General features: G+C 40.2%; 1 protein-coding gene across 4 annotated transcripts in view; it reads right to left on the bottom strand.

The window, feature by feature from the left end:
• Nucleotides 1-9,945: 9,945 nt before the first annotated feature.
• The window catches only part of SINHCAF (SIN3-HDAC complex associated factor), a 30,624-nt gene continuing 26,559 nt past the window's right edge, over nt 9,946-14,010 (bottom strand). For all 4 annotated transcript variants that reach the window (XM_080810449.1, XM_080810451.1, XM_080810452.1 and 1 more), the window contains exon 6: nt 9,946-12,020. In XM_080810449.1, coding sequence (XP_080666575.1) covers nt 11,861-12,020 — 160 coding nt within the window. In that variant the 3' untranslated portion in view covers nt 9,946-11,860. The remainder of the gene's footprint in view (nt 12,021-14,010) is intronic.

The following is a 14,010-nucleotide window of genomic DNA, read 5'->3' as shown; positions in this document are numbered from 1 at the left end:
CCCCGATAATGCCCTTCTTTTTATGTTTTACACTTTGATGAAAAGTTTGAAAATAAATGTACCCAGAGAAGCTTAAATTTTTAGTGGCTAAATGTTTCTCTTATCTGCAAATACTTTTCAAATTATTGTTTAGTTTTTCAGATTTCTACTTACAGAATTTTTGGTACTAGCATCAAATTGTTTCTTACCAGTTGGCCTTTCTGAACCTCTGTTTTCTCATCTGTGAAATGAGGACAACAGTAGAATTTAGAAGTCAGTGTGATTTTTAGGGGTTCCCGACTGACTCAGCCAGAAGATGCAACACTGGATCCTGGGGTTGTAAACTCGGGCCCCATGTTGTGTGTAGAGATTACTAAAACAGATAAATAAACTTTAAAAAGGAAATAAAAGCCAGTGTGATTTTTTAAAGTGCTTAGCACGGTGCTTGGCACAAATGTTCACTGATAATGTTTTTCTCTAAACCTATGGGACTTCCCATGTGGCTCATATAGCAACCTGCACTAACCCCTGTCTTAGCATTTCTTACTGACAATTTTCCAAGACTGTGAGGCACTGGACAGCTGGGATAGTGTGTAGTATACAATATTCCCAGAGTCTAGTTCAGCATCCGGCATAGAATAAGAACTTGGTATTTATTAAGTAGATGACTGAATAAATAAGTTTGCAGTATATTTTATTGCTAAATTATGGAATCGCATTCATTTTCCCTGAAACAAGTTTTCTTGGTTTCTTTCATCCACTAATAATTTTCCCCCAAATATCCTTTCTGCCCTCCCCTCATATTCTTCATTACCTGTCTTGTTAGGGCTGCTGTAGAACTTCATTTTTACAACTGCTAAATCTAAATAACTTCATTTCTACCTCCCCACTCAACCTTCTTTAAAAAGCCTTTCAAGTCATAATTTTTTCTGCTCTGGGCCAAATGTAGAGACTTATTTTTGATGAATAAACTGGTTTGGCCATTCCAAATGTTGTAATTTCTACATTTCAACATGATTAAGAGAAAATAATCTGGGGCTAAGAACTGTGGGCATCCAACTGAATAGGAGGTGAAGGAAGAAACCAGAAATCCCCAGCTAAAGCCAGGTTTTTGTTTCCTTTCCACAGATGACGTGACATGCTTAATAACTTTACTCCTGAGGGAGGATATCCCATTCTGAAAAACACACTATGTGATCAAGGCAAGGGAGTGGAAACAACTGCTTGGTAAACATATAATATAAAACAGTTCTGGCTATTGTCACTCCTTCTCCCTCAAATCTAGGAGGTTCATAAACCCACTTTCATCAAACTTATCTCTTGGGCTTGAAATTAGACAGCCCCCACCCCCAGCCTTCCATGGCTCTATGGTTTCCTTCAAATACTTTTCATCTTATTGACATGTGATACACACACAGAGAGGTACACAACTCTCCAAACCTTTCTGATCTCTCCTTACTTTATTTTTTTTTAAGATTTTATTTGTTTATTTGACAAAGAGAGCCAGTGAGCACAAGCAGAGTGAATGTCAGAGGGAGAAGAAGGCTCTCCACTGGGCAGGGGGCCCGATGTGGGGCTCCATCCGAGGACCCTGGGATCATGACCAGAGACGAAGGCAGACACTTAACCAACTGAGCCACCCAGGTGCCCATTTTTGTTTTTTTTACATATTATGCAATTGTAGCACTGTGCTGATATTATATGTACTATAAAACATAAAATAATGCATAAGCAGATCTTAAAATTTATCATAAGAAAAAAAATTTTGGAACTATGTATGAGGAAAGATGTTAACCTAGACTTACTGTGGTGATCAGGGCAATATATACAGATATCAAATCACTGTGTTGTATACCTGAATATATTACATGTCAATTATACCTCAATAAAAAGGAGAAAAAAGAATGAGAGAAAAAATAAACAGAAATGGCAGTCTTCTGGGATAAGGCCATTTAGAGGAGAACACCTTCTTTCTCCTTTGTAATAATTTAAAGTTAATCCCAGAAAATAGTAAGGGCTGGTTTTTAGTTCTTATTAAAGAGTAAAACTGTTTTTTCCACACTTGATCTTAGCCAAAAGGCCGAGAAGAGATATGAGTAAAACTATTTTTTCCAAAAAGACCTAAGCTCTCCAAACATTTTAAATGTTTCTAAGGCTTACATTTAAGCTAAATGACTACTTAGCTATGGGTGAAGCAATGTTTTAGCTCGTTTCTAGCTATACACCTACCTACAGCTAGGTAAATTTCATTTGTAAAATGGGTGTGCTCACCTGGATGATGCCCAAAGCTTCTCAAGAGTGTGATGTGTGACTAGCACCACCTCGTGGACATTCCTATAGAAATACATGCTGGGGCACCTGAGTGGCTCAGCGGGTTAAGTCTCTGCCTTCAGCTCAGGTCATGATCTCAGGGTCCTGGAATGGAGCCCCGCATGGGGCTTTCTGCTCAGCAGGGAGCCTGCTTCCCCCTCTCTCTCTGCCTGCCTCTCTGCCTACTTGTGATCTCTCTCTCTCTCTCTGTCAAATAAATAAAATCTTTAAAAAAATAAAGAAAGAAAGAAACACATGCTAAGGGAAGTTAATGGCCAGGGTAGAAAAGCTGCTGACTGAAAGAGCAGTAAAGGTCTTAGTCGCTCAGGTCTTTCTGGCAGCCTCCTCAATAATTCATAGTTCACTGGGAATATGCAAAATGGTTTTAGTTTTTCAGAAAAAAAATTATCATTTTTAACTATGACATTTCTTCCTCGTAACACCTGACAGAACGACATACCCAGGATGCTCTAGAAACAGCCAAACCTATCCCTACTGCACTCCTCCCTCATCCCTGGCTTATTTGGAAAAGAAAGAAAACACCACAAAGAAACCTGAAATCGGTCTAATGGAGAGTTTAAGAATAAGCTACAAGAGCCAAAACACCTCTGAAACTCTGCACTCCAGTGCCACTGTCTTTGGCACCAGCCCAACGGGAAGAAGGGGGCAGCATTTCGGTTACACTGTGAATGGTGCTCCCTTGGAGCTGTTCCAGGAGGCCAGGCTGGTGAAGCAGGCCACTGGCCGGGCTTAAATTGTTCAGAGATTTGGACCTGGAGGCTAAAAGGTATTCTGTACTATTTCAGTATGTTTGATGAATTGATTCCACTGTTACAACACACCCAAATTTTACCCTTCAAAAACCATCCCAAGAGCCTATCTTGGCCACTCCCTGCATTTCAGGACACTTTTGTGCAGCTTAATTACAGAATATCTGGCACCGCCTCATGCCCTTTATACACTTTCCCAATCCTGGGATTCATGTGTTGCCAAAGCACAATCATCTTGTAGTGAATACATTTTCTCCTTTAGGCTCAGAAACTTAAGCCGTAGAGCTCTTTTTTGAGGGGGTAGGTGTCTTGATGTGCAATACTGAAGACCTTTCCTGTGTTCACCCTAACTACAGATAATAAAAGTTTTCATTCCTATTGTAACCACTTAGACCTCATGAAGATGAGAAGAACAAATGACGGCACACACCTTTCAGTGCACACCTATTTTAGGCCAGGCCCTTTATGATGCATTCTCTCATTTATTCTTTTTGGGTTGTTTTGTTTTTTAGATTTTATTTATTTATTTGACAGAAAGAGAGAGAGATAGTAGAAGCATAGGGAGCAGGAGAGAGAGAAGAGAGCACTCTGCTCAGGACCCTGGGATCAGGACCTGAGCCGAAGGCAGATGCTTAACCGACTGAGCCACCCAGGCACCTCATTTTCTTCTTACTAGAGCTCTGCTATAGTTCCTCCTATTTACTGAGGGGGAAATGAGCTTAGAGAAATTATCAGAGATCATAAAGCCAGAAAGTACCAAAATTAAGACTTGAACTCAAGTCTTCTGACTCTAATTCCATTGTTTATTCATCTATGCCCTGGTGATATTTACTAACAAGCTCATGTGCCAAACATAACCCCTACACCTTATCCACAACCACCTTACTTCTGAATGAAAACACAGAGAAATCTTCATTATGAGTCAAGGGCCATGAAAGAATAATAAGCACGAGCCAAGAATAATAAGCACAACACCCTAAGTGAGCCAAGATCCTCAAAGGAGTCAACAATGACACAATTTCTCAAGTGTAAGGGACTATTTAGAACATGTAATAGGGTCTTAGACACAGATGCTCAATGAATACTTGAATGAAAGTTTAAAATGTCTCACAGTACTTACCACCCCACAGATTGTTCATTTACAAAAGGAAAAAATGTCCTTTAAAATGGAAAGATCTGGCCTCCAGCATCTTAACCAACTGATCAACCCTAGCATTAACCAGTGGGGCAACTTGACATTGCGTGCATCTTGATGTGATACAATAAGAGATGAACCACATAGCTTGTTATATTCTTACCAAAAAAGTATAGTCCAAATCTACTAAGAAAACCAGAAAAAAATCCAGGATGTGGGACATTGTACAACTGACTGGGACACTTCAAAAAACTCAACATCATGGGGGGAGAAAAGGCAGGGAGTACTATTCCAGAATAAAATGTATGCAAAAACCTTGATTACATTCTGGATGAGGAGAAAGTTTTAAATATTTTTATTTGAGAGAGAGAAAAAACCTGGGGGGATAGTGGACAGAGAGGGGGTGAGAGAAAATCTCAAGCAGACGCCCCACTGAGCGGAGCCCAACACAGGACTCAATCCCAGGATCCTGGGATCATGACTGAGTGGAAATTGAGTCAGACACTTAACCAACTGAGCCACTCAGGCGCCCACAGTAAAAGTTTTGTTGTTGTTTTTTTTTAAAGATTTTATTTATTTGACAGACAGAGATCACAAGTAGGCAGAGAGGCAGACAGAGAGAGGAGGAAGCAGGCCCCCCGCTGAGCAGAGAGCCAGATGCGGGGCTCGATCCCAGGACCCTGGGATCATGACCCGAGCCAAAGGCAGAGGCTTTAACCCACTGAGCCACCCAGGTGCCCCCCACAGGAAAAGCTTTTAAAAAACATTTTGGGGGGCGCCTGGGTGGCTCAGTCACTAAGCGTCTCCCTTCAGCTCAGGTCATGATCCCAGGGATCAAGCCTGTTCCTCCCTCTTCTGCTGTATTCTCTCTCTCTCTCTCTCTGTTGCTGTCAAATAAATAAATAAATTCTTTAAAAATATATAAATAAATAAAAGACATTTGGGGATAATAGGGCAAATTTTCCCATACAGATTGTATTAGATGTTATGGAGTTATTATTGATTATCTCATGTGTGGTGGGATGCCTGGGTGGCTCAGTTGGTTAAGCGGCTGCCTTCGGCTCAGGTCATGATCCCTCTGTCCTGGGACAGAGGTCGGCAGGGAGCCTACTTCTCCCCCTCTGCCTGCCTCTCCTCTCCCCCTGCTTGTAAGCATGCTCTCTCTCCGACAAATAAATAAAATCTTAAAAAATTGACTTTCAAATGATTCACCAAAAAAAAATTAGACAAAGTACATGTGGTAAAACGTTAACAGTTGGTAGATCTAGGGAAACATTAACAGTTGGTAGATCTAGGGAAAAGTTACAATGTACTTTCCTTTCCACTTTAAATGTATTTTAAATTCTTAAAATTCATCAAGATCGTTAGCATAGGGGCACCTGGGTGGCTCAGAGGGTTGGGCCTCCGCCTTGGACTCAGGTCATGATTTCCAGGTGCTAGGATCCAGCCCTGCATTAGGCTTCGGCCTCCCTATTCAGCTTCCATCCCTCACCTTCCATCCCTCCCCCTACCCCACTTAGGGTCTAAAATAATTTTTTTTTTTTTTTTAGATTTTATTTATTTGACAGAGAGATCACAAGTAGGCAGAGAGGCAGGCAGAGAGAGAGGAGGAAGGAGGCTCCCTGCTGAGCAGAGAGCTCGATGCAGGGCTCGTTCCCAAGACCCTGAGATCATGACCCGAGCTGAAGGCAGAGGCCCAACCCACTGAGCCACCCAGGCACCCCTAAAATATTTTTTAAAACAGACCATTAGCATATATTCAACTCTTCTATGAACTTCCGAAAATACACAATTATAATATAAATATATATTGTGCTACTTACACAATAGTAATCACTGTGCTAGACTCTGGAAGCAATAGTGGTGAGAAAAGACATAGTTCCAGCTTTCACAGAACCTACTCAGCATTTAATTATGAGCGATGCGGCGGTGGCTGACCTGGAAGGCTTCTCCAAGTAGTGCCTGAGCGGAAACCTGAAGCGAGAGTAGGTGATGCCTAGCTGGAAGGTGGTGGGGAAATGGGTCAGGGGGACCAAACAGTATGTGTTAAGGCACTAATGATGGAGTTGGTCAATCTGGAGAGTGACAGGAATGTATATTCCTGCTATTTCCCACAATCTCCCACCCTTTCTACAGTGGGCCTCCTGGTTCCATTAACCACTTCCTCCCTTCAAACTTTCAGACCTAAAGGTGGTAACAGCACCCCAAGATTACTAGTCCTAGTGTTAACGGGCCTCAGAACTGCATTCTACTCAGGGTTTCCCTACACCCTGTGCACCACTTAAGTCCCTTTATTAAGCTTTCCTCAAATTATACATTTTCAGTAAGTCATCTACTTCCTGCCAGCACCTTGAGTGATAAAAAGCTCTGGAGACAGACTTGAGAGATGCCAACATATTTTTAGGTAGTATCTGGGATGGTGGGAAGTGGAGATGGTCCAGGAAGAGGGCCGAAGATGACCCTGCATCAGTGGGCATCTGAGGTAGGAAAACCTAAAAGTTGCAGTGTTACCAGCCAAGAATATTTGAAGATACTATCCACTGTATCAAATGCAACTGAGGGGCTGAATGAAAAAACTGAGGGCTTTGGAATGCCCCATGAGAAAGCTATCAGTGGTCCCTGGATGGGCACAGAATCAACACCAGGGTGGATCGTAAAGGTGGTTGGAGGCAAAGAATACACTTGTTACCTTAAAAAGGTATGTGTGGGGAAGACATAATTGTTCAGGTTCCTATTTTAATCCTACTGATCGGTGACTTGCTGAATAATCTTGAGAATTTTGAGTCTTAATTTTTGATATTTAAAACAACTGCTCTTTCTTGTAACTATAAAAAAGCAAAAACAAAAACCCTGGGCAATGTTAAAGCTAATGTAAGCTGAGCGTAGACAACTGAAGTTCTAAAATGGAGCAAATTATTTCCCCCACTTTCAAGCACTGAAACAAAGGGGGCAGGCTTTGCCAAAATCTTTTCAGTTCTCTAAACTACAAGATTACGCTCTTTTACACTGAAGCCTGCAACCAAGTTATGTCCAAGACCCCCTAACTCAACATACAATAAAAAGCACCTTCTAACCAGGGTACAAGATACCTGAAACCTAAAGCATTCTCATGATCACAATGAGTAACCAAACTCTACAGTTCGAGAAATTATTAGAACCCTCAGATCCCTTTCTTTGAGAACATAAGCCTGTGAAATTATCTTTGATCCAATTTGGCATTTTCCTCCCTTCTCAGTTCACTGAACATCACACAGAAATGATTGCCAGAGTACCCCAATGCTAAATCTGGAGCAGTAGGAAACTGTTACAGGAACGCTGAATCAAGAGGATCCCCGGACATCTTCCATCCTTCACTGCAGAGCAAGCCATGGGCTCTGGCTACCTTCATTTATTTTTAGAATATCCAGTTGTTTCACTACACAGAAAGACAGTATATTAATAGGTACACCACAACTGAGAAACAAAACTTGATCAACTGATTTAGACTGCATCAGCCAACCTCTCAGCAAGGGGTAACACTTGCCTCTCATTTTCAGCCTTCAAAACAGAACAAGGTAACCACCTCCAAAGACAGGTTAAGCCAATACCACTGCTATAGTAGGGATGGGGCCGATTCAGTGAGGAAAGGCTTTGGAATCAGCAAAGTTGGTTTAAGTTACAAAAGACCTCCTGGCACCTCCACTCACCTGTGAACAGGTTTTTGTTGTTGTTGTTGTTTTAACTTTGCAAAGTTGTTTAAACAATGTTTAAAAGTGCCTGACCCACAGTAGGGGAACTTTTTTAACTTGCTACAGAAAGCACTTGTAATGTAGGGCAAAGAAGCCTAATTTCAAGTGATTCAGTCAGAAAAGAAAATGAGGTGCCGCGGTAAACACTTCTAAGATGTCCCACATGAGCCCCACACCCCACCTCGTGGTGTTCATTGTGTCATCTTCATCTGAATGTTGGCAGGACCCGAGGAGACTTGGACTCACTAACAAACTGGCTCTGGAGACCTGTGGGCTTGATGCAGCAAGCAGCCACATCAGAACTGGGTGGCAAGGAACCCAGAAGCCCTGCAGCCAGTTAAGGAATCTGGGTTCTCCATCCTGAAGTCACAAGAAATGATTTCTGCCAACAACCCGAGTTTAACTTCAGGTTAACTTGGTAACGTCACAGTACTAGATTAGGTGTTGGCAAATCATCTGGACTACCTTAAACCAAATTTAAACCTTAACTGTACGGGGTGCCTAGATGGCTCGGATGGTCAGGCATCTGCCTTCCGCTGGGGTTGTGATCTCAGGGTCCTGGAATCAAACCCCACAGTCGAGCTCCCGGCTCAGCAGGGATTCAGCTTCTCCCTCTCCGTTCTGTGCGCGCGCTCTCTCTCTCTCTCCCCCCCCTCTCAAATGAGCACATAAAATCTTAAAAACAAAACAAAACAAAAAAACCCTTAACTGTAGCTTAGAAAGTTTGGCCCACAGGATCCATCTTTCCCAACTAATCACCTGTTCTTAAAACTTTGATATGGCAGCACCTGAGTGGCTCAAGTCAGTTGAGTGCCTGCCTTCGGCTTCATGACCTCAGGATCCTGGGATGGGGTCCCATGGAGAGTCCCCACATAGGGTTCCCTGCTCAGCAGGAGTCCGCTTCTCCCTCTCCCTCTGCTCCCCCCCCCCATACCCCTGCTCTCTCAAGTAAATAAAATCTATTTTTTTCAAGATTTTATTTATTTATTTGATAGAAAGAGAGATCACAAGTAGGCAGAGCGGTAGGCAGAGAGAGAGGAGGAAGCAGGCTCTTGTCTCCGCTGAGCAGAAACAAGATGCGGGGCTCAATCCCAGAACCCTGAGATCATGACCTGAGCTGAAGGCAGAGGCTTAACCCACTGAGCCACCCAGGTACCCCTCAAATAAATAAAATCTTTTTTAAAAAAGTTGATATGGATCACACCCTTAGATTCCTCATAATTCTGTTAAGTAAATAATTCTGTAAATTATTTTACAGAAGTTTGGAGGCTCACAAAGGCCAAGTGACTCAAATGGCTAATAAAGAGGCAGAGCCAGAAATTAGAGACCATATCTGACTCCAATGCCAAAATCCACCTTTCCCTATAACGAGTTTTTATAATTTCTTTAAAGTCTCAATGAGGATTCCCACTATGCCAACAGACAGTAACAGTAAAACCACATCATAGACATTAAAACACTGAAGACATTTGGGACGCCTGGGTGGCTCAGTTGGTTAAGCAGCTGCCTTCGGCTCAGGTCATGATCCCAGCATCCTGGGATTGAGTCCCATATCGGGCTCCTTGCTCGGCGGGGAGCCTGCTTCTCCCTCTGCCTCTGTCTGCCAGTGCTAACTCTCTCTCGCTCTCTCTCTCTCTGACAAATAAATAAATAAAATCTTAAAAAAAAAAACCAAAAACAAACATTGAAGACATTTAAAAAAAAACAGTAAGACAAAATAAAAATAGAATACAAAACAGAAGCATAGAAAATAAATAAGGGAAAAAAAAGGAATAAACCAACCACTGGAGAGATTTTGTTCTTCATTATTAAAATCATCTTACCTACTAAAGTTAATTATTGATCATATCAGTTACAATGTCTTTTATTTTAAAGTATCTCTCAATAAAGAGTTGTTTTTTTCTTCATGCCTTATTATAAAACTTACGGAGTTAAACTGAGTATCTGGGAAGGCCAAAAACGTTAGTTTTTCTTAACTAAGAACACCTTTTAAACAAAGCCACAAAACAGCTTCTTTTATTTTCTAGTAAGACTAGATTTATTCAATACCCTAAGTAAAAGTTTTGATTATAAGTATCCAACAGTATAAAAAGTACAAAACAGATTTGTAGATTTCTAATATATTAATACAAAGTGCATGACTACATACAGTACATCCTACAGGCAAAGAGGTGGAAGGGGAAAAAGAAGACTGTGGTTGAGGTCTAGTAATAAATAAATAAATACAGAAGTAGAGATGATCCATATTATAGTATATTCTACCACCAATACTGTAGCCAAAATGTACAAAAACGAAAAAAAAACCATTTCAAAATAACAGGCGGAAGATGATAATGGCTGGGACTCTTGTAATACACCTCAAAGGCTGTGGGAGAGCCAACCCAACTCACTGTGTAGTCTGTGCATATGGTGGCTTGTAGTTTTTGCCATAAGGAAGAAATATAAAATTTTAAGTTTAGATTAAGAACTATAAAACTATAGGGTGCCCATAAAAAGTGGCTCACTCCTTATTGTTATTCATACTATCCAATTTTAAAAATCCAGTTTTAAAAATAAGCACTGAGTTATGTTACTATAAGGCAGGCAAATGATCCTGCCTTATGAAAAGTCTGAACTGGTGGTATGTTCTTCCTGAACGTTTAGAAAAGAGGCAATGAGAGTACTTTGGTTTGGGTTCAAATAAAAGGCTTTCAAAAGAAGACTTTAGAACTGAAGAGCTCTGGGTTCAGGATTTATCATCAAGTATCTCAAGGTTCACAATGCCTGACTCTAAGAAGCCAAACCTAAACCAACCCACTCAGCATTAACACACACCTCTTTTCTTTTAGTAGAATTTTACTTTAATATAGAGTGAAAAGAAACCCAAAACCCTAATAGATTAAAACAAGTCAAACAACCACTCTACACAGATAAAACCTTCACAAAGGTCAACTGAAGTAATCCAGAGCTAAAACTGAATTGTGCAGATTTTCAATGAAGTCACCAGTCATGTAACACAAACAAAAGTCAATTATTTACACACTAGGCAAGCCCTCTAAGAAATGTGCCCCAAGAAGCATTAACCTTTGTTTATTTGTGTGTGCCATCCTGAAGACTTGCACATTTTTTCAGATAATTTAACCTTTTTAATAGAATGCAATCTCTACCATGTGGTAATGCTTTGGTACTATTCCTTTAGGATTGCTCATCCTAAAACTTGACATTTCCCCAGAGGAGCTTTGATTCTGTTTTAGAAGTTTCAATATAGATTAAAATCTTTATCAAATATCAATATGGAGGGAGGTGACAGAGGATGCAACATATACAGTCAAGTTACCTCTCTGTATATTTAGAAATTACTCCTTCAAGGTATTTGCACCAGAGAGCTCAGTCTGTCCTGCTTCATATTCAGTAGTACAGGTTTGAATCATCAGAACCTTGGCAAGACCTTATTATTGCAAAATTATTAACAACTACCTCTAGGGGCAAGTCCATGTTACTGAGTTATGACAAATTTATTATCATGAAGGAAACAAGTATAGCCAGCCATCTTAAAAAATGCCCCAACCACTGCTTCTCAATATAGAAAGACTAAAACTACATACGTTTATCATACAACAAATCCCATCTCTGTCCCCTGAAATTCCCCTAGTTTCATTCATTAGAAGGGGATTAAGAAAAAAAAAAAAAAAAGACTTAAAGAGCACTTTACAGCAGCATTCAGCTTTCCTATGAGATACTCAGCATCTTAAATATTATGTACACTTTTTTTTTATTTTAGTAAGCTAGACACTGGCTTCAGAGTTTGTGGAACTGGAGAAGTAACAACCCATTCAAAACTACACTAGAAATTGTCTTTTGGCAGAATAGCAGGTATCCGAGTTAAAAATAGGAGGGTTTTGTTGCTTTTTCTTTGCAAAATTTAAATCGTTTTTGTTCCCCTTCTACCTAAACCTCAGTCACCACTCCTGAGTGGAGATGGGCAGAGGCTCTGGCCCCTGCTCCTCCGGCTTCTCAGCAGCTGTTTTCTTATTGCTGCAGCAAGGCTTGAATAGGTGCGTGTCAATGAGGACTTCCCCAAAACGGCCTTTATAGATAATCCCACAACATATTTTCTGTCTAAAAGAGAAAAATGGGAGAGAAATAGATTAAAATAAGGTAGAAAACTATTAGTACAAGAAAACAAAGGGGAAAAAAATCTACATCCTTTTAACTAAGTATAGGATGAGAGCAAACATTCCAAATGAAAGGCTCCTAGAGAGACCCCCAGTTAGTTAAGTTATGTGAATTACCCAGGCCCCTTAAATGTCACACTGGAAGCTTATCAAATATTAAGGGGGTCAGGGGTCATTCTTAGAGACAGCAGTCAGGTTCAGAAGCTGCTCCTAACATTACGAACTGTTTCCTCTAAAAATCACTGACTCTTGGGGGGAAAAAAAACCAGCCATCATAGACAGGCAGATACAACTGGTAAATATAATCAAATATACATAAAGCATAAAAAATGACAAAACATCCATGGATCACATAATCTATGGAAAAAAATAATGATGTACCCCTGTATGCCCCTCTCCAATCCCACCCTACCCCATCTCATTCTCTCCACCTTCATTTTAAACTTATCACTGCCTTTTTCTTTTACACTTCATAGTTTTACCACATCTGCATCTCAACATATATCGCTTGGTTATCTCCTATTTAAAAGAAACATATATATGGAATCATGTTCTATGCCGCAATTTTTTTGCTCAACATTGAGGTTCATACCTATTGTTAGAGCTTTTATTGTATTTTATGTATAGTATTCTACCAGGTAAACATACCACAATTTATTTATCCACTCTGTTTTTCTATAACTTCCTCTAACTACAAACACATTACACGCATCAATGCGTACCTAAATGTTTTCTATATTATGTTGCTGGGATACAGAAATGGAAACATGTTCATGTTGACCTGTAAATGACAATTATCTATCAATGTGGTTCCCCTGTATTCCTATTTACTTAGGGTTTTATTCTGAACTTTGAAGAAACATTCAAATTTATCAAGCATCTTCAAAGTACTGCTAAGAAGATAGGCATTTTCCCCCTCCTTTACAAACTGTCAATGTGACAAATTTCTATCAGTTGATTTTTAATGTTTAAACCAATCTTATATCCCTAGAATAAATCTACTCTGGTCATGATATACTCTTTTGGTTTTGAAGTTATGTTAGCTAGCCTCATAGAATGCTCTCTTTTACTCATAATCTGAAAAAGCCAATGCAAGATCAGAATAATTTTTTCTAGAATGTTTGGCAGAACTTGCCTAAATGTGCCTGGGGTTTTTGGAGGGAAGAATGACCAATGAATCAACTTACTGTAAGAATATACAGGTTTTCTATTTTTTTCTTGAGACAATTTAGGTAAACTTTTTCTATTAATGTATCCACTTCACCTATATGTTCAATTTACTGGCACACAGATGTTTGTAATGTCCTACTGACTTTTAGATTTTTTTTTTTTTAAGATTTTATTTATTTATTTTTCAGAGTGAGGAACAGAGAGAGAACACAAGCAGGGGGAACAGCAGGCAGAGAGAGAAGCAGGCTCCCTGCTGAGCAAGGAGCCCAATGTGGGACTTGATCCCAGGACCCTGGGACCTGAGCTGAAGGCAGATGCTTAACAGACTGAACTACCCAAGAGTCCCTAAAATTTATTTATAGCTCATCTCCCTTTTGTTATCCAAGATGCTTATGTGTATTATCTCTTTTCTTTATCTGCTTCATCTCTAGTAGTTTTTTTGGTCAGGTCTTTTTCAAGATCCAACTCTTATCCTTACTGATCCTATTCACTGCATACTGGTTTTCTACTCCCTTTGTTTCTACTCCTATCTTCAAGACTTCCTTGCTTTTATTTTTCTTTGTACTGGACTTCATTAATCTTTAAACTGGATACATATCACTTCATTTATTTTTAGTCTTTCTTTTCTAAGCATTAAAGACATTAACTTTGGGCGCCTGAGTGGCTCAGTCAGCTAAGCGTCTTCAGCTCAGGTCATGATCCTAGAGTCCTGGGATCCAGCCCCCCGTCAGGGTCCCTGTTCAGTAGGAAGCCTGCTTCTCCCC

This window comes from Martes martes (assembly GCF_963455335.1).
Source record: "Martes martes genome assembly, chromosome: 8".
Taxonomy (NCBI): Eukaryota; Metazoa; Chordata; class Mammalia; order Carnivora; family Mustelidae; genus Martes; species Martes martes.
Note: the sequence above shows the minus strand (reverse complement) of the source record. Positions and strands in the feature narration are given on the sequence as shown.